General features: G+C 40.6%; 1 protein-coding gene across 1 annotated transcript in view; it reads right to left on the bottom strand.

The window, feature by feature from the left end:
* The window catches only part of LOC133543719 (nucleotide sugar transporter SLC35D2-like), a 70,291-nt gene that overhangs the window by 7,962 nt on the left and 40,480 nt on the right, over positions 1-21,849 (bottom strand). The window contains exons 9-10 of the mRNA XM_061888461.1: positions 12,109-12,176; positions 7,632-7,710 (exon numbers count right to left, since the gene is read on the bottom strand). Coding sequence (XP_061744445.1) covers positions 7,632-7,710; positions 12,109-12,176 — 147 coding nt within the window. The remainder of the gene's footprint in view (positions 1-7,631; positions 7,711-12,108; positions 12,177-21,849) is intronic.

Below are 21,849 nucleotides of genomic sequence, written 5' to 3'. Positions count from 1 at the left end.
TTTCCGCCGGGTCAAACTCGTCACGAGTGACACTTCACCTGTCGTCATTTTCAAAATGGAGGAGGCTGATTTCAATAATTTGAAATCGCATAAAGGGAAGAAGATTAAGAGCTATTTAGTAGGATTTCTAGGCGCAGTCAAGGCGTTGAGGGGTTCCGGTTTGGTGGCCACGGGATTAGGTCTCTGCTTTTTGCAGATGATGTAGTCCTGATGGCTTCATCTGGCCGGGATCTTCAGCTCTCACTGGATCGGTTCGCAGCCGAGTGTGAAGCGACCGGAATGAGAATCAGCACCTCCAAGTCCGAGTCCATGGTTCTCGCCCGGAAAAGGGTGGAGTGCCATCTCCGGGTTGGGGAGGAGACCCTGCCCCAAGTGGAGGAGTTCAAGTACCTAGGAGTCTTGTTCACGAGTGGGGGAAGAGTGGATCGTGAGATCGACAGGCGGATCGGTGCGGCGTCTTCAGTAATGCGGACGTTGTATCGATCCGTTGTGGTGAAGAAGGAGCTGAGCCGGAAGGCAAAGCTCTCAATTTACCGGTCGATCTACGTTCCCATCCTCACCTATGGTCATGAGCTTTGGGTCATGACCGAAAGGATAAGATCACGGGTACAAGCGGCCGAAATGAGTTTCCTCCGCCGGGTGGCGGGGCTCTCCCTTAGAGATAGGGTGAGAAGCTCTGCCATCCGGGGGGAGCTCAACGTAAAGCCGCTGCTCCTCCACATCGAGAGGAGCCAGATGAGGTGGTTCGGGCATCTGGTCAGGATGCCACCCGAACGCCTCCCTAGGGAGGTGTTTAGGGCACGTCCAACCGGTAGGAGGCCACGGGGAAGACCCAGGACACATTGGAAAGACTATGTCTCCCGGCTGGCCTGGGAACGCCTCGGGATCCCCCGGGAAGAGCTAGACGAAGTGGCTGGGGATAGGGAAGTCTGGGCTTCCCTGCTTAGGCTGCTGCCCCCGCGACCCGACCTCGGATAAGCGGAAGATGATGGATGGATGGATGGATAGTAGGATTTAATGTCCAAGCTATTGAATATGCTAAAAAGAACAGTAAGCAGCTATGTTTTATTAATATACTGTAGCTGCGTGTGTCAAATATGAGTCATTAAATGACTCCCGCCTCCTGGTGGTAGAGGGAGCTAGTGATCCTTCTTGCGATTACTTGGCTGCAAAAGAAGTGACAACAAGCAGCAAGAGTGAGCAGCGATCGTTTATTTTTTCCTCTCGCTTGCACTTTTAACATGGAGGATTACATATCTAAAATAAAACAGCTTTCTAAACTGGACTTTCAATCGAAGCAGGAGGTAATAAAGGTAGATCTCCATCGAGACAGAGAGACTTTTAAAACTGAAGAAAGATAAGGAAAACTTCTATAAACAAGTTATCGATGCTTTTGATCAGAAGGAGCTGCGCATGGACTTCATTTATAAGTAAAGATAAGGCCATAATAACGTTTTTTTAAATTAAATGTGCTTTTCATGATGGTATCCTTACATCACACTCAAATTTATAAGCACAGGCCTAAATTTACCGCATGCCTTTGGTAAACGCCGGAGTGAGAAGAGGTTTTAAATTAATTAGCGCCCCGGCGGCAATTCAAGGAAATGCGGTATGTGTAGAAATCTTTATTTATAATTGAATCACTTGTTTATTTTTCAACAAGTTTTTGGTTATTTTTATATATTTTTTTCCGAATAGTTCAAGAAAGACCACTAAAAATGAGCAATATTTTGCACTATTATACAATTTAATAAACCAGAAACTGATGACATAGTGCTGTATTTTAATTCTTTATCTCTTTTTTTCAACCCAAATTGCTATTGCTCGGATTAGGGGGTACTTGAATTAAAAAAATGTTCACAGGGGGTACATCACTGAAAAAAGGTTGAGAACCACTGAACTAGAGGGCTGCCCAAAAATATGTTTGTCAGCTGTGGTTGTCGCTACACCAGGCCTGGGCAATTATTTTGACCCAACGGCCAAATTTAGAGAAAAACATGTGTCTGGGGACCGGTGTATCTGATTTTCAGGAAATCCGATTTTTACTAATTTCTTTTTAATACGTACAATATTTTGAGCAAAATAACAAAACATAAGCTAAAGCCACGTTTGGCTTTGATTGAAATTCTTTGTTGTTGCCCCTTAAAGCTCTCCTGTGAGCGGGGACTTATTTCCTGAGTTTGTAAATAATAACAAAAGCAACAAAAAAAGATTGAGTGATAAAAACTAAAATCGATCCACCCGCTGTAGTATTGATTATGTACTGATACTAGACTTAATATTGTTACTTTCAATATTTGTATCCCTCTGCCCACCTTTGTTTACATTCAAGAACTCTTGCTTAGCGGTTAGCATATCCTCTTAAGGTGGATTAATTAGTAAACATCAATCTATTTATTTATTGTAAATAAAGTAAAGCAGACAGTTCTAAAATTTGGCTGACTGCAACGAGTCACTTCAAATATACGACCGGCTCCTAAATTATAGGGCACTTATTGTCATGATCCACTACTTGGATCATGTCATATTCTGTTTTGGTACCGTCTTGGTATCGATTCTGTTCTGTTGTCTTCCTGGTGGCACTTTCTGTTTTGTTCGGTTGTCATGACTACACATTTGTGTCACCTGCCTTGTGTTTTGACGCACGCACCTGCCTCCCAATTTCTGTCCCTATTTAAGCCTGCCCTTTTTGTTCCTTCGGTCTCGCAGTGTAAATTTACTTTTCATGCAACAGGTGACGTCGCTATTCCCGCTTGTGGTAAAGTACCTTTTGAACTCGTTAGCGTCCACGCTATTCTTCTGTATGTTTCCCTAGCTCACATGCAAGCGCCTTTTGTTCTTTTTATCTCTCACGCTAGTTCCGTTGGTTTTGTTGTTAGTGCCTTTGTGCAAGTGTTTTTTGTTCTTAGTCTGTTTTTGTAGTTATTAATAAATCATCATTCTTACCTTCACGCTGTGTCTTATCAGACTGCACATTTGAGAGAACGCATCCGCATCACCACAATGCCAGCAAAACGTCACACTTATGTCCGAGTTTTGCACATATTTGCAAGTATTTAATACATTTCATGGGAATTTCTTATTACTTATCCTTGTTTTTAAAAGTTGCAAGTGATTAAGACTTATTTAGTGAAACTGCATCAATATACATAAATTAAAGATGCATCAATAATTGATTTTTAATAGGAATCGAAGCTCCTGAATGGTAATCGAATCCTGAGGTGGCCAAAAAATCCCACCTCAAGTGTGTAATGTTTGCATGTTTGCCTATTCTTCATCCTCCAGTGATAATGCTACGTGTAAGAAATGTAATTTATGTGCTGCCAAGGAGGATTACTGACTTAGAAGCACGTCGTACACATACTTGCCAACCCTCCCGATTTTTCTGGGAGACTCCAGAATTTCAGTGCCCCTCCCGAAAATCTCCCGGGGCAACCCTTCTCCCGATTTCCACCCGGACAACAATATTGGGGGCATGCCTAAAAGGCACTGCCTTCAGCATCCTCAAAAACCTGTCGTCACGTCCGTTTTATCGGCGTACATACTCCCACATAATATATGCGGCTTTTACAGACACACATAAAACAATGCATGCACACTTGGTCAACAGCCATACAGGTCACACTGAGGGTGGCCGTATTAACAACTTTAACACACTTACAAAAATGCGACACACTGTGAACCCATACCAAACAAGAATGACAAACACATTTCGGGAGAACATCCGCACCGTAACAAAACACAAACACAACAGAACAAATACCCAGAACCCCTCACAGCACTAACTCTTCCGGGACACTACAATATACACCCTAGCTACCACCAAACCCCGCCCCACCCCACATCTCCCAAATTCAGAGGTGTCAATGTTGGCAAGTATGGTCGTACAGCAGGGGTCTCAGACACGCAAAATTGGCCCGCGAGACGTTATTTTGCGGTCCGCACCTTGATATGTAAATGTAGTGTTAGTGTTTTATATGAATGGCGCTTGATACCGTCATATTTGCTCTAATTACCAACCCTCCCGAATTTTCCGGGAGACTCCGAAATTTCAAGGCAATCATTCAAGGGTAATCATTCCCGCGACCATCCGTCAGTTTTCACCCAAACAACAATGTTCAATGGGTGCCGTGTTGACACTGCCTTTGACGCCCTCTACATCTTGTACTAACAGCGTATCATTCCAGACCAGTGGTTCTTAACCTTGTTGGAGGTACCGAACCCCACCAGTTTCATATGTGCATTCACCGAACCCTTCTTTAGTGAAAAAAAATAATAATTTTTTTTTCAAATTCAAGACAAAGTTCTATGTTTTTGGTAACACTTTAGTATGGGGAACATACTCTAAGTCAGTGGTTCTCAACCTTTTTTCAGTGATGTACCCCCCGTGAACATTTTTTTAATTCGAGTACCCCCTAATATGAGCAAAGCATTTTTGGTTGAACAAAACAGTTGAAGTAAAATACAGCACTAGTCATCAGTTTCTGATTTATTAAATTGTATAACAGTGCAAAGTATTGCTCATTTTTAGTGGTCTTTCTTGAACTATTTTGAAAAAAAGATAAAAATAGCTAAAAACTTGTTGAAAAATAAACAAGTGCTTCAATTATAAATACACATAGAAGTAATCATCAACCCAAAGTGCCCTCTTTGGGGATTGTAATAGAGATCCATCTGGATTCATCAACTTAATTCTAAACATTTCTTCACAAAAAAAAAATCTTTAACATCAATATTTATGAAACATGTCTAAAAAAAACCTGGCTGTCAACACTGAATATTGCATTGTTGTATTTTTTTTCCACAGTTTAACCTACATTCATATTTTGTCCATCCATCCATTTTCTACCGCTTATTCCCTATTCAATAAATATATTTATAAAGGATTTTTGAATTGTTTCTATTTTTTCAATATTAAAAAAAAAAAATCTCACGTACCCCTTGGCCTACCTTCAAGTACCCCTATTTGAGAACCACTGTTCTAATTAACAAATACTTAATTTAGAGTTATTTGGACACTAGGGGGAACATATTCTAAGTCAGGGATAGAGAACCTATGGCTCTAGAGCCAGATGTGGCTCTTTTGATGACGGCATCTGGCTTCCAGATAAATCTTAGCTGACATTGCTTAACACGATAAGTAATGAATAATTCTGCTGGTAATCACAGTGTTAAAAATGACGTTCAAATTATATAACATTCTCATTCATTTTAATCCAACCATCCATTTTCTATCCCACCTGTTTAAGAATTTGCATTATGGGAAGAAGTATTATATTTATTATTGGTTAGCTTCAGAATAACAATGTTATTAAAAAGAATAAGAGACTTATTATACTCTAAAAATGTTGTTCTTACTTAAAAATGCACGCATTTAGCTGTATTCAGTGTTAAAAAATATTATATGGCTCTCACGGAAATACATTTTGAAATATTCGGCTTTCATGGCTCTCTCAGCCAAAAAGGTTCCCGACGCCTGGTCTACGTGATAAAGACTTAAATTAGAGTTATTTGGTTAGGGTTAGGGACTGGGTTAGGGTTATAATAAAGCCATGCCGAATAAGGCATTAATAAGAAATGACTAGTTAAGAGCCAAAATGTTACTAATTTGCATGTTAATAAGCACCTATATTAATGGTGAATATGTTCCCCATACTAAAGTGTTACCATGTTTTTTTTACTGGTGCACAAAATGAACCGTGCATGAACATCACCTTGTTCAAACAACAAAACCAACACAGTGCATAAACTCACAACAAATTATACACCTGCAAATCAGTCAGCTGTTGCTGTATCCGTAATACGCCGATAGGGAGAAGTTTGTATTTACACGAAGAGTTGGGTCTGTTTTGACCTCCGCCGAACCCCTGGGGCCGACTCACCGAGCCCCTAGGGTTCGATCGAACCCTGGTTAAGAACCACTGTTCCAGACATTTCTGCCAACGCATCCACCTTTTCATCAAACATACAGCATACAGTCTCAGCCACATGTTCTGTAAGGTTCCTGCAAACACGTGTCAGTGACTGCAAGGCATACTTAAAGGTCACACTGACGGTGGCTGTTTAAAAAGCTTTAACACTGTTACAAATATGTAACACTGTGAACACACACCAAACAAGAATGACAAACACATTTCGGGAAAACATCCGCACTGCAACACAACGTAAACACAACAGAACAAATACCCAGAATCCCATGCAGCCCTGACTCTTCCGGGCTACTAACAAACCCCGCCTCCCAACTCAATTGTCAGTCAAATGTCTATATTCCGCTACTCTGATTACATTAGGATCAGATATGTTTAATTTAGAGACGCCTGGTCACAGTCTGACTCTGTATTTTGTGTTTTTCAGTCATCAAGTTTCCATGTCATTGCCACGACGTTAGAAGAATGGCTGTTACTTTCTTTTTTAATGTTACAGTTGTCTATTTGGTGGAGTCGAGGGAGGTGTTTAAAGCTTTGTCGGTAGCACGGCGTGGCTAATGTGTCCAGGCTAACTGAAGCAAAGCACACACGGTGTATGCACACTGACATAGGGCTGGGCGATATGGCCTTTTTTTAATATCTCGATATTTTTAGGCCATGTCACAATACACGATATATATCTCGATATTTTGCCTTAGCCTTGAATGAACATTTGATACATATAATCACAGCAGTATGATGATTCTATGTGTCTACATTAAAACATTGTTGTTCAGACTGCATTAATATATGCTCATTTTAGACTTTCATGCAGAGAGGGAAAACACAACTAAGTCAATTGACCAAAAGTGTATTCATTAAACAGTTATGAAGTAGTGGGACAAACGTTCATGTCATTTCAAAACAGAAAGTGCAAGATTGTCAGAGAAGTTTTAAGTGTCAAATAAAAATGAGCTGCATGATAGGAAATCAAATAGTGTTCGTCCTTTGCTATGTGGTAGGTTACTACGGACGTTATTAAATTCTGTTGCTGACTATTTTTTTTCATACGGCGTTGATCTGGAAATGTTTGCCTCAGCATTTTGATGGTATGGCGTGTGGCACCGAATGGAGATGTTGACATGCGGAGTAAGCACTCTTCATTCTCTAGCAGGTGACTTTTCAAATGATGCTACATATTAGCAGCAATGCTACTTTTGGTAGCAACGCTTCTGCCCCACACTTGAAAAACTACGGTTGTCTGTTCGACATATTCCCACTTGAAGCCAAACCACCGCCAGACAATGGACGCCCTGCTGTTAAACCAGTAATTCTTTCTTCATTTGATACCAGATTCGCACCTTCTTTCTCTCGTATTACCACTCGCACGGCTCTGCTAGCACCACAGCTAACGTTACCCATGCTGCTACGTCTCTGCTCCGCGAGGGCGTGTATGTATGTGACGTATGTAAGAAAGTGCGCTTGCTTGACTGTGAGAAGGAGAGACAAGAAAGAGCGAGAAGAGCCTGTAGTGTAATGCCCGCAGCTAAAAGCAACTGCGTGAGAACGTATACTCAAATATCACGATATAGTCATTTTCTTTATCGCACAGACAAACCCGCGATATATCGCCCAGCCCCACACTGACATTATTGTGTGCATTTTTTTTTGACATTCTGATTTCACTGTTACAAGCTTGCATGTGTCTGTCATTGTGCGGCTAACCTTGATGCATCCAACGATGGCGGTGGTCAACGCAGAGTTATACTGTGTACACAACACTGTGGAGTACATGAGAACAAACCTGCAAAAGTAAAGACATGCTCAGTCATTAGTTGTCCCGATACCAATAATTTGGTACCGGTACCAAAATGTATATCAATACTTAAAAAATGTCAATATTGGCTTTATTTTAACAGAAAATCTTACAATGCATCAAACATATGTTTCCTATTTTAAAGTTTTACTGACATTATATTAAATGTTTCATGATTTATGGTTGCCACTCCTGGCATATGCTTAAAGAAAAAATAAATTATTAGTAAGTACTTCAAACAAAACGATGGATAAATGTACACGGATAAGCCATGTAGCGGGTAAAACACACATTTGTTAAAGATAAAACACAAATCGTAGCAATATGTTAGAAAAAATTCAGTCATTTCACTTGCATTAGTTGACGCTAAAAGGGCGGTCTTAGCTCTGCTAATATTTGACATCACACTGCAAAAAGTCGGTGTTCAAAAACAAGAAAAAAAAAATACAGAAATGAGGGGTATTTTATTTGAACTAAGCAAAATGATCTGCCAATAGAACAAGAACATTTGGCTTGTCAAGACCAAAACAAGTAAAATTAGCTAACCTCAGTGAACCCGAAAAATACCTTAAAATAAGTATATTCTCACTAATAACAAGTGCATTTTTCTTGGTAGAAAAAAAAGAGATCGTTTTGCTCAATATGTTGAAAAATATTCTTAAATTAAGTAAATGCTAGTGTCATTATCTTGACATAATGATATGCGCTCGGCATCATAGTTTTTTCATGCTTGAAAGTAAGAAATTATTACTTTAAAAAAGTAATTTTATACTTGTGAGTGTTGATGACACACCTTTGCATCAGTTGATATTCTACTTTCAAGCATGTTTCACTCAATATGTGGGGGAGTAAAGAGAGAGGTAGCGCGTGCACTGCGCAGTAGAAGAATGAACGGCTCCCGTTGTGTCCTGCAAAACTAATAATAAAGCCACTAGATTATCACGGATTGGTGGCCTCGAATTCTGACCGGAAAGCAGAGTTTAGCAGATCCATTTCCGGGTGACGTATAGGGTGTTACCCCCGATGAAAACATCCACCCTGGAAGGAATGTATGTCCTGTACTCTTCGACTACGGTCTGTACCGGAGCCAAACCGGTGTAACAACTACATTATTACCTGTCACTCTTCATAACTCCTTATGCAGAGCTGAATGAGTATAATTTACATGTTAACCTAAGTTTGAAGCAACGGTGGTAATATTTATCGCCACGTTGTAGGTTGGTAGAAGGTGGGGATCGAACCTGGAACCCTCAAGTTGCTGGCACGGCCACCCTACCAACCGAGCTAAACCGCCTAGTAGAGATATGATAATAAGATTTCATATCACAGTTATCGTTCATGGTTATCATGAATTGTCAGTTGTGGTATTGTTGGGTGTGCTCAAAATGTACACACTGAAATCCTTTAACCAAGTTTCGTTATTTTTCTGAACTAAAATTAATACCGTGTTAGAAAACCAACTGTTTTGCTTCTTAATGCTTAACTGATAGTTTTTTAGTCTTAGTATTTTACCTGTATTAATGGCTTTTGTTGTATAAAATATCACTTTATACTGTAACACTTTAAGATTTATTCAAATGAAAATTGCTCAAAATGTTCTTACCGGTATACACACTGAAATCTTTTAACCAAGTTTCGTTATTTTTCTGAACTAAAATTAATACCATGTTAGAAAACCAACTGTTTTGCTTCTTAATGCTTAACTGATAGTTTTTTAGTCTTAGTATTTTACCTGTACTAATGGCTTTTGTTGTATAAAATATCGCTTTGTACTGTAGCACTTTAACATTTATTCAAATGAAAATTGCTCAAAATGTACTTACCGGTATACACACTGAAATCTTTAACCAAGTTTCGTTATTTTTCTGATCTAAAATAAATACCGTGTTAGAAAACCAACTGTTTTGCTTCTTAATGCTTAACTGATAATTTTTTTGTCTTAGTATTTTACCTGTATTAATGGCTTTTATTGTACAAAATATCGCTTTGTACTGTAGCACTTTAAGATTTATTCAAATGAAAATTGCTCAAAATGTACTTACCGGTATACACACTGAAATCCTTTAACCAAGTTTCGTTATTTTTCTGATGTAAAATAAATACCGTGTTAGAAAACCAACTGTTTTGCTTCTTAATGCTTAACTGATAATTTTTTTGTCTTAGTATTTTACCTGTATTAATGGCTTTTATTGTACAAAATATCGCTTTGTACTGTAGCACTTTAAGATTTATTCAAATGAAAATTGCTCAAAATTTACTTACCGGTATACACACTGAAATCCTTTAACCAAGTTTCGTTATTTTTCTGATGTAAAATAAATACCGTGTTAGAAAACCAACTGTTTTGCTTCTTAATGCTTAACTGATAGTTTTTTAGTCTTAATATTTTACCTGTATTAATGGCTTTTGTTGTACAAAATAACCCTTTTTTTACTGCAGCACTTTAAGATGTATTCAAATGAAAATTGCTCAAAATGTACTTACCGGTATGGTATACACACTGAAATCTTTTAACCAAGTTTCGTTATTTTTCTGATGTAAAATAAATACCGTGTTAGAAAACCAACTGTTTTGCTTCTTAATGCTTAACTGATAGTTTTTTAGTCTTAATATTTTACCTGTATTAATGGCTTTTGTTGTACAAAATAACCATTTTTTTACTGCAGCACTTTAAGATGTATTCAAATGAAAATTGCTCAAAATGTACTTACCGGTATGGTATACACACTGAAATCTTTTAACCAAGTTTCGTTATTTTTCTGATGTAAAATAAATACCGTGTTAGAAAACCAACTGTTTTGCTTCTTAATGCTTAACTGATAGTTTTTTAGTCTTAATATTTTACCTGTATTAATGGCTTTTGTTGTACAAAATAACCCTTTTTTTACTGCAGCACTTTAAGATGTATTCAAATGAAAATTGCTCAAAATGTACTTACCGGTATGGTATACACACTGAAATCTTTTAACCAAGTTTCGTTATTTTTCTGATGTAAAATAAATACCGTGTTAGAAAACCAACTGTTTTGCTTCTTAATGCTTAACTGATAGTTTTTTAGTCTTAATATTTTACCTGTATTAATGGCTTTTGTTGTACAAAATAACCATTTTTTTACTGCAGCACTTTAAGATGTATTCAAATGAAAATTGCTCAAAATGTACTTACCGGTATGGTATACACACTGAAATCTTTTAACCAAGTTTCGTTATTTTTCTGATGTAAAATAAATACCGTGTTAGAAAACCAACTGTTGTGCTTCTTAATGCTTAACTGATAGTTTTTTAGTCTTAGTATTTTACCTGTATTAATGGCTTTTGTTGTACAAAATATCGCTTTGTACTGCAGCACTTTAAGATTTATTCAAATGAAAATAGCATTAAACAGGCACTGAGTGAGCACAATATGTCCATCATGTCCTCATGTGTAATGTTTACATTTTTTTTCTCTATTTTTTCGGACTACAATGTGCAATAATGTTATATGTATGTGTGTATATATATTCATATGCATGCATATATGCATCTGTGTGGATATATATACATATACATAGATACATCTCTCATCTCTATATTTTTTTTTTTACTATTTATATTACCATATTGTATATGCACCTTAGGAGGATCTGCTCCAATTTTGTTGTTCTTTGAACCTGTTCATTGCAATAATGACAATAAAACTCTATTCTATTCTAAAATGTACTTACCGGTATACACACTGAAATCTTTTAACCAAGTTTTGTTATTTTTCTGGTCTAAAATAAATACCGTGTCAGAAAACCAACTGTTTTGCTTCTTAATGCTTAACTGATAGTTTTTTTAGTCTTAGTATTTTACCTGTATTAATGGCTTTTGTTGTATAAAATATCGCTTTGTACTGTAGCACTTTAAGATTTATTCAAATGAAAATTGCATAACACATAAAAACTATTATTATTCCTGGCGGGTGCTGTGGCGTTGCACTCAGCGGTCTTTGACCGCGACATAAAACACCTTTGTCTCGCAATCCTCCGAGTATAGAACGATCACTCTGTTCTGAGAGGGCACAGCTCGTAGGTTCAATGTGCATAATTGAGTATTTTAATTACTCAGAGGGACTTGCGTTTATAAGTTTAGATTGGGGTGAGTCATTTTTTTTTATGAGGAAAGCTGTTAATGTTTCTTGTATTCATGTTAGCGAGCTAGCGCCAGTCAGTCTGTGAGTTTATTAAAGTGGAGTTATCAATTAGACTTTTTTGATCATTTCAATTTAAAACAGCAACACTAACCGTTGGGGTTTTTACCGCTTTATCATTAATACTGTTTATCGTTACACCCTCAGTCATTACATACAAACGCACACAGCTAAAAATAAGTAGCACACTAACAACAACAGTCATGATCATCTTACCCCATGATGCAAGAGAGGAGGAACAGTGTGAGGAACAAAGCATCTGACCAGCCATTGAAAGCCATAGCCTTGCAAGGAGAAAGAAACACATTTTTAAACTCTTTACTTCGGACAAAAAGATCAAAAGCAAAATGTGGTTTAGAGACGGGCCAAAAACCCCCCAAAAAACTGAGGTTAAAAGTTTGGATCAAACCAGCAAGTCTTTCAGGCTTGACTAGTTACCTCCCTAAAACAGGCTGGGCTGCTGGAGTACCGAACGGCAACAAAGATGAGTTTGGGAGCGTTATACAGTAACACTAATTATATATGTTACAAATGTGTATGCAGTGTATGTGTGACATTCACATCACTCTTCACACAAAACTGGTCCAACAGAGCACACATGAGAGCGGGCCACCTATAGAAAGGCATTCTTGTGAAATGTCTGCACTGTCAAATGGAGATGACATTTCAAAATAGCACTAGATCTATGGTGCAGCATGTTACTTGAAGCCCCCAGCATATTTACAGAGCAAACAAGCAGAAACATGTTAAAGTCTATATAAACTACATAGTATATGTTTGAACAAATGTTTAAAGGGGAACATTATCACCAGACCTATGTAAGCATCAATATATACCTTGATGGTGCAGAAAAAAGACCATATATTTTTTTAACCGATTTCCGAACTCTAAATGGGTGAATTTTGGCGAATTAAACGCCTTTCTGTTTATCGCTCTGGAGGGGATGACGTCAGAATGTGACGTCGCCGAGGTAATACAGCCGCCATTTTCATTTTCAACCCATTGTAAACATTGGGTCTCAGCTCTGTTATTTTCCGTTTTTTCGACTATTTTTTGGAACCTTGGAGACATCATGCCTCGTCGGTGTGTTGTCGAGGGTGTACCAACACTAACAGGGAGGGATTCAAGTTGCACCACTGGCCCCAAGATGCGAAAGTGTCTGCCGCCAGACCCCCGTTGAATGTACCTAAGTGGCTCCACATTTTACCGGCGATGACAGACATGGCACAGAGATGTATGGATAACCTGCAGATGCATTTGCAATGATAAATTCAACGAAATCACAAAGGTGAGTTTTGTTGATGTTGACTTATTTGCTAATCAGACATATTTGGTCGCGGCGTGACTGCCAGTTAATCGATGCTAACATGCTACGCTAATCGACGCTAACATGCTATTTACCGGCGGTGCTAAAGCAGACATGGCACAGAGATGTATGGATAACCTGCAGATGCATTTGCAACTATATAACGTTTCCTTCTACCCACATTTAATGCGAAAAAAACACTTACCAATCGACGGATTTAAATTGCTCCAGTGTCACAAGATGCGAAAGTCCTGATCGTTCGGTCCGCACATTTTACCGGCGATGCTAACGCAGCTATTCGGCCATGCTATGGCTATGAATAGCGTCAATAGCTATTTGCTCAATAGCTTCAGTTTCTTCTTCAATACTTTCATACTCCAACCATCTGTTTCAATACATGCGTAATCTGTTGAATCACTTAAGCCGCTGAAATCCGAGTCTGAATCCGAGCTAATGTCGCTATATCTTGCTGTGCTATTCGCCATTGTTTGTTTACATTGGCAGCACTGTATGTCGTCACAGGGAAATGGATAGTGGCATCGTGAATAGCGAAGATCAAGCACTTTAAAGCTTTTTTTAGGGATATTCGGAGACCGGTGAAATTTTGAAAAAAAACTTCAAAAAAATACAACATGCCACTGGGAACTGATTTTTATTGTTTTTAACCCTTTTGAAATTGTGATAATGTTCCCCTTTAAAGGCCTACTGAAACTCACTGCTACTGACCATGCAGTCTGATAGTTTATATATCAATGATGAAATATTAACATTGTGACACATGCCAACACGGCCGGGGTTAGTTTACTAAATTGCAATTTTAAATTTCGCGCAGAAATATCCGGGTGAAACGTCTCGGTATGATGACGCGTGCACGTAACGTCACGGATTGTTGAGGACATTTTGTTCCAGCATTGTTCCCAGCTCGTCTGCTTTCATCGCGAAATTCCACAGTATTCCGAACATCTGTGTGGCTGAATCTTTAGCAATTTGTTCACTGAATAATGGAGACGTCAAAGAAGAAAGCTGTAGGTGGGAAGCGTTGTATTGCGGCCGGCTCTAGCAACACAAACACAGCCGGTGTTTCATTGTTTACATTCCCGAAAGATGCCAGTCAAGCTCTAATATGGAACAGAGCGGTCAAGCGAACACGGTTGGATTGGACCACACACACAAAGTACAGTGTATTATGCAGCGATTATTCAAAAGATCATGTTTCGAAGAGAGTCCCTTGCGAAGGGCAGAGATGGGCATCGCCACCACCCGTCGACTGGTGCTGAAGAAAGGTGCGGGGCCGACCTTCAGGTTGTACGGGTACGATCATATAATCTCACTAAAACACTAGTAACACAATAAGCAGATAAGGGATTTACCAAATTTATCCTAGTAGTACTCCTAGTAGTACTCCTCTCTGAGCTGCAACCTTATCGTGGTAGAGGAGTTTGCGTGTCCCAATGATCCTAGGAGCTATGTTGTCCGGGGGCATAAAGCCCCCTGGTAGGGTCTCCCAAGGCAAACAGGTTCTAGGTGAGGGATCAGACAAAGAGCAGCTCGAAGACCTTTATGAAGATGAAAAACCATGGAACCAGATTTCCCTCGCCCGGACGCGGGTCACCGGGGCCCCCCTCTGGAGCCAGACCCGAAGGTGGGGCACGATGGCGAGCGCCTGGTGGCCGGGCCTGTTCCCATGGGGCCCGGCCGGGCACAGCCCGAAGAGGCAACGTGGGTCACCCTTCCAATGGGCTCACCACCCATAGCAGGGGCCATAGAGGTCGGGTGCATTGTGAGCTGGGCGACAGCCGAAGGCAGGGCACTTGGCGGTCCGATCCTCGGCTACAGAAGCTAGCTCTTGGGACGTGGAACGTCACGTAACTGGGGGGGAAAGAGCCTGAGCTAGTGCGCGAAGTCGAGAAATTCCGGCTGGATATAGTCGGACTCACTTCGACGCACAGCAAGGGCTCTGGAACCACTTCTCTCGAGAGGGATTGGACTCTCTTCCACTCTGGCGTTGCCGGCAGTGAGAGGCGACGGGCTGGGGTGGCAATTCTTGTTTCCCCCTGGCTCAAAGCCTGTACGTTGGAGTTCAACCCGGTGGACGAAAGGGTAGCCTCCCTCCGCCTTCGGGTGGGGGGACGGGTCCTGACTGTTGTTTGTGCTTATGCACCAAACAGCAGTTCAGAGTACCCACCCTTTTTGGGAACACTCGAGGGAGTACTGGAAAGTGCTCCCCCGGGTGATTCCCTTGTCCTACTGGGAGACTTCAACGCTCACGTTGGCAACGACAGTGAAACCTGGAGAGGCGTGATTGGGAAGAATGGCCGCCCGGATCTGAACCCGAGTGGTGTTTTGTTATTGGACTTTTGTGCTCGTCACAGTTTGTCCATAACAAACACCATGTTCAAACATAAGGGTGTCCATATGTGCACTTGGCACCAGGACACCCTAGGCCGCAGTTCCATGATCGACTTTGTAGTTGTGTCATCGGATTTGCGGCCTCATGTTTTGGACACTCGGGTGAAGAGATGGGCGGAGCTTTCTACCGATCACCACCTGGTGGTGAGTTGGCTGCGATGGTGGGGGAGGATGCCGGACAGACCTGGGAGGCCCAAACGCATTGTGAGGGTCTGCTGGGAACGTCTGGCAGAGTCTCCTGTCAGACAAAGTTTCAATTCCCACCTCCGGAAGAACTTTGAACATGTCACGAGGGAGGTGCTGGACATTGAGTCCGAGTGGACCATGTTCCGCACCTCTATTGTCGAGGCGGCAGATCGGAGCTGTGGCCGCAAGGTAGTTGGTGCCTGTCGGGGCGGCAATCCTAAAACCCCTTGGTGGAGACCAGCGGTGAGGGATGCCGTCAAGCTGAAGAAGGAGTCCTATCGGGTCCTTTTGGCTCATAGGACTCCGGAGGCAGTGGACAGGTACCAACAGGCCAAGCGGTGTGCAGCTTCAGCGGTCGCGGAGGCAAAAACTCGGACATGGGAAGAGTTCGGGGAAGCCATGGAAAACGACTTCCGGACGGCTTCGAAGCGATTCTGGACCACCGTCCGCCGCCTCAGGAAGGGGAAGCAGTGCACTATCAACACCGTGTATGGTGCGGATGGTGTTCTGCTGACCTCGACTGCGGATGTTGTGGATAGGTGGAAGGAATACTTCGAAGACCTCCTCAATCCCACCAACACGTCTTCCTATGAGGAAGCAGTGCCTGGGGAATCTGTGGTGGACTCTCCTATTTCTGGGGCTGAGGTCGCTGAGGTAGTTAAAAAGCTCCTCGGTGGAAAGGCCCCAGGGGTGGACGAGATCCGCCCGGAGTTCCTTAAGGCTCTGGATGCTGTGGGGCTGTCTTGGTTGACAAGACTTTGCAGCATCGCGTGGACATCGGGGGGCGGTACCTCTGGATTGGCAGACCGGGGTGGTGGTTCCTCTCTTTAAGAAGGGGGACCGGAGGGTGTGTTCCAACTATCGTGGGATCACACTCCTCAGCCTTCCCGGTAAGGTTTATTCAGGTGTACTGGAGAGGAGGCTACGTCGGATAGTCGAACCTCGGATTCAGGAGGAACAGTGTGGTTTTCGTCCTGGTCGTGGAACTGTGGACCAGCTCTATACTCTCTGCAGGGTTCTTGAGGGTGCATGGGAGTTTGCCCAACCAGTCTACATGTGCTTTGTGGACTTGGAGAAGGCATTCGACCGTGTCCCTCGGGAAGTCCTGTGGGGAGTGCTCAGAGAGTATGGGGTATCGGACTGTCTTATTGTGGCGGTCCGTTCCCTGTACGATCAGTGCCAGAGCTTGGTTCGCATTGCCGGCAGTAAGTCGAACACATTTCCAGTGAGGGTTGGACTCCGCCAAGGCTGTCCTTTGTCACCGATTCTGTTCATAACTTTTATGGACAGAATTTCTAGGCGCAGTCAAGGCGTTGAGGGGTTCGGGTTTGGTAACCGCAGGATTAGGTCTCTGCTTTTTGCAGATGATGTGGTCCTGATGGCTTCATCTGACCGGGATCTTCAGCTCTCGCTGGATCGGTTCGCAGCCGAGTGTGAAGCGACCGGAATGAGAATCAGCACCTCCAAGTCCGAGTCCATGGTTCTCGCCCGGAAAAGGGTGGAGTGCCATCTCCGGGTTGGGGAGGAGACCCTGCCCCAAGTGGAGGAGTTCAAGTACCTAGGAGTCTTGTTCACGAGTGAGGGAAGAGTGGATCGTGAGATCGACAGGCGGATCGGTGCGGTGTCTTCAGTAATGCGGACGTTGTACCGATCCGTTGTGGTGAAGAAGGAGCTGAGCCGGAAGGCAAAGCTCTCAATTTACCGGTCGATCTACGTTCCCATCCTCACCTATGGTCATGAGCTTTGGGTCATGACCGAAAGGATAAGATGACGGGTACAAGCGGCCGAAATGAGTTTCCTCCGCCGTGTGGCGGGGCTCTCCCTTAGAGATAGGGTGAGAAGCTCTGCCATCCGGGAGGGACTCAAAGTAAAGCCGCTGCTCCTCCACATCGAGAGGAGCCAGATGAGGTGGTTCGGGCATCTGGTCAGGATGCCACCCGAACGCCTCCCTAGGGAGGTGTTTAGGGCACGTCCAACCGGTAGGAGGCCACGGGGAAGACCCAGGACACTTTGGGAAGACTATGTCTCCCGGCTGGCCTGGGAACGCCTCGGCATCCCCCAGGAAGAGCTAGACGAAGTGGCTGGGGAGAGGGAAGTCTGGGTTTCCCTGCTTAGGCTGTTGCCCCCGCGACCCGACCCGGATAAGCGGAAGATGATGGATGGATGGATCCTAGTAGTAGTAGTAGTAAACTATATTTATATAGCGCTTTTCTCTAGTGACTCAAAGCGCTTCACATAGTGAAACCCAATATATAAGCTACATTTTTTAAACCAGTGTGGGTAGCACTGGGAGCAGGTGGGTAAAGTGTCTTGCCCAAGGACACAACGGCAGTGACTAGGATGGCAGAAGCGGGAATCGAACCTGCAACCCCCAATTTCTGGCAGGGCCACTTTACCAACCGATCTATGCCGCCCCAAATAGTAAATGTGTCTAATAACATCTGAATCGCTCCCACTGCCCTCGTCTTTTTTTAATTTATTTTCTAGTCCTTCACTCTCACTTTCCTCATCCACAAATCTTTCATCCTCGCTTAAATTAATGGGGAAATCGTCGCTTTCTCGGTCCCAATCGCTCTCGCCGCTGGTGGCCAAGATTGTAAACAATGTTCAGATGTGAGGAGCTCCACAACCCGTGACGTCACACGCACATCGTCTGCTACTTCCCGTACAGGCAAGGCTTTTTTATTAGCGACCAAAAGTTGCGAACTTTATCGTCGATGTTCTCTACTAAATCCTTTCAGCAAAAATATGGCAATATCGTGAAATGATCAAGTATGACACATAAAATGGACCTGCTATCTCCGTTTAAATGACAAAATCTCATTTCAGTAGGCCTTTAAGTCACACTTGTGAGGACATGTTAGCATCTAGTTTGTATATCATTGCCAATTTTTTTGTTGTCAAAAATCAAACCCAACTCCTCCAATTAGTACCTTTTTAAATGTGCACGTTGTCACTCAATTTATTACATTTTATCAGAGAGGCTTTTTGTTTAAACCAGTGGTTCTCAACCATTTTTCAGTGATGTACTCCCTGTGAATATTTTTTTAATTCAAGTACCCCCTAATCAGAGCAAAGCATTTTTAGTTGAAAAAAAGAGATGAAAAAAGTAAAATACAGCACTATGTCATCAGTTTCTGATTTATCAAATTGTATAACAATGCAAAATATTGCTCATTTGTAGTGGTGTTTTTTGAACTATTTGGAAAGAAAGATATAAAAATAACTAAAAACTTGTTGAAAAATAAACAAGTGATTCAATTATAAATAAAGATTTCTACACATAGAAGTAATCATCAACTTAAATAGAGATCCATCTCGATTCATGAACTTAATTCTAAACATTTCTTCACAAAAAAATAAATCTTTAACATCAATATTTATGGAACATGTCCACAAAACAATCTAGCTTTCAACACTGGATATTGCATTTTTGTATTTTTTTTTTCCACAGTTTATAAACTTACATTCATATTTTCTTGAAGTATTATTCAATAAATATATTTATAAAGGATTTTTGACTTGTTGCTATTTTTAGAATATTTAAAAAAAAATCTCATGTACCCCTTGGCATACCTTAAAGTACCCCCAGGGGTACATCTACCCCCATTTGAGAACCACTGGCCTAAACTAAAGTCTTAAGAAAAAAAAAAAAGCTTCTTAGGTGTCAGGTTTGTACCTGACAGTTTGGTCATGTTTTAGTTTTTCCTCTGTGTTTGTCTTTATTTCCTGCTGTTATCCCTTTAGTGTTTTTTCCCCTCAGCTGTGGCTGATTGGCACCGGGCCACACCTGGCGTCAATCAGCCAGATGCTATTTATACCTGCTTGTTCCTCCACTCTGGGCTGGATTATTGTCATTAATGCTTTTCGTAGAACCTGTAGCTGTTTGCAGCGTGCTGTCTTTTTGTTGCTAGTTCCTGTTTGCTGGATCCTGTTTATCGTTTTCCAGTTTGGCTGTTCCTAGTTCCTGGTTTGTGTTTTTTCATTTCTAAAGATTAAATCATGTGTTCCTGCACAATACTCTGCATCTGAGGGTTCGTCACAAACTCTATGTGATATTGGGCAAATCATATAAATCTCTTTACAAATCTGAAGTGTAGGATACTTCTCTTGTTGCCTTATTTGTATTTGACTTTATTAAATATATTTATAATTTCATTTGGGGCTAATCTAAAGTCTTAACAAGCTGCAACGCTTTGTTCTACCTCTGTCAGTACGTCTCTGCAGCACCCACCATTGTCCCACCCACACAACCATCTGATTGGTTACACACAGACCGGTAACAGCCAATCAGTAGAGCGTATTCAGAGCGCATGGACGGTGCGGGTTAGTAGAAAGGTGTTTAGCAGGTGAGCATTATGCAGCGGACGCTCGCTCGCAGTACACAGTCTGTAGTCTATTGCCCCACCCAGGCAGCGATGAGATGAAGATATCTAAACACCCAGCCACCCCCTTGTTGCACGTCTGTCCGCCTGTCTCGGGCGACGCCTCCTTCCTCCTGGAGAGACACCACCTTAACTAACAAATATTCTGGGGGAAACACTGATATATATGTATGTATGTACAGTATATGTATATGTATGTACAGTATATGTGTATGTATGTGTATGTATGTATATAGATGTATGTATGTATATATATATATATGTATGTGTATATATATGTATGTATATGTGTGTATGTATATATATATATGTATGTGTATATATATGTATGTATATGTGTGTATGTATATATATATGTATGTGTATATATATATGTATGTATATGTATATATATATATATATATGTGTATGTATATGTATATATATATATATGTGTATGTATATGTATATATATATATGTGTATGTATATGTATATATATATATGTGTATGTATATGTATATATATATACGTGTATGTATATGTATATATATATATGTATATGTATATATATATATGTGTATGTATATGTGTATATATGTATGTGTATATATATGTGTATATATATATATATATATATATATATATATATATATATATATATATATATATATATATATATATATATATATATATATGTATGTATATCCATTATTTCAGTAATCGAGAATTCCTTCAATCAATCGAGTAATTTAATAAAATACGTTCTTGCCTTAATGTGTCTCTTTCGGCAAAATAGATGAATTAAACAAGTATTTTTCTAATGACCTTTTAGTCTTATATATGAACATCACATTGAAATTTGCAGGTTTACAATGGGAAAATCACTATATATGACTTATACAGTAGCATCTCAACATATAAGTAATTTGAGATACGAGCTGTTGTTTGCTTTTATACTACGCTTTAAATTGCGAGCATATCTTAAGTTATCAGTACCGAATTTTTGTAGTATGTCGCACCTGCCGAAAATGCATAAAAAACAAGGAAAAAAACACATAAGTCGCACTGGAGTATAAGTCGTATTTATGTGATAAAACCCAACACCAAAAATAGACATTTGAAAGGCAATTTAAAATAAATAAAGAATAGTGAACAACAGGCTGAATAAGTGTACGTTATATGAGGCATAAATAACCAACTGAGAAGGTACCTGGTATGTTAACGTAACATTATGGTAAGAGTCATTCAAATAACTATAACATATAGAACATGCTATACGTTTACCAAACAATCTGTCACTCCTAATCGCTAAATCCCATGAAATCTTATACGTCTAGTCTCTTACGTGAATGAGATAAATAACATTATTTGATATTTTACGGTATTGTGTTAGAAATTTCACACATAAGTCGCTCCTGAGTATAAGTCGCACCCCCGGCCAAACTATGAAAAAAAATGCGACTTGTAGTCCGAAAAATACGGTATTTTTGTTCTCTGTAAATTAATATTTTGTGACAGGTTTGTGCATTGGAGGAATAAAAAGTTATATGTATTGTTACTAGCATTGTCCCAATACCAATAATTTGGTACCGGTACCAAAATTATTTTGATACTTTTCTAAATAAAGGGGACCACAAAAAAATTACATTGTTGGCTTTATTTTAACAACAAAAAAACTTACGTTACATTA

The sequence above is a fragment of the Nerophis ophidion genome, linkage group LG26, assembly GCF_033978795.1.
Source record: "Nerophis ophidion isolate RoL-2023_Sa linkage group LG26, RoL_Noph_v1.0, whole genome shotgun sequence".
Lineage (NCBI taxonomy): Eukaryota > Metazoa > Chordata > Actinopteri > Syngnathiformes > Syngnathidae > Nerophis > Nerophis ophidion.
The sequence above is the reverse complement of the archived record's forward strand: the minus strand, read 5'-3'. Positions and strand labels throughout refer to the sequence as shown.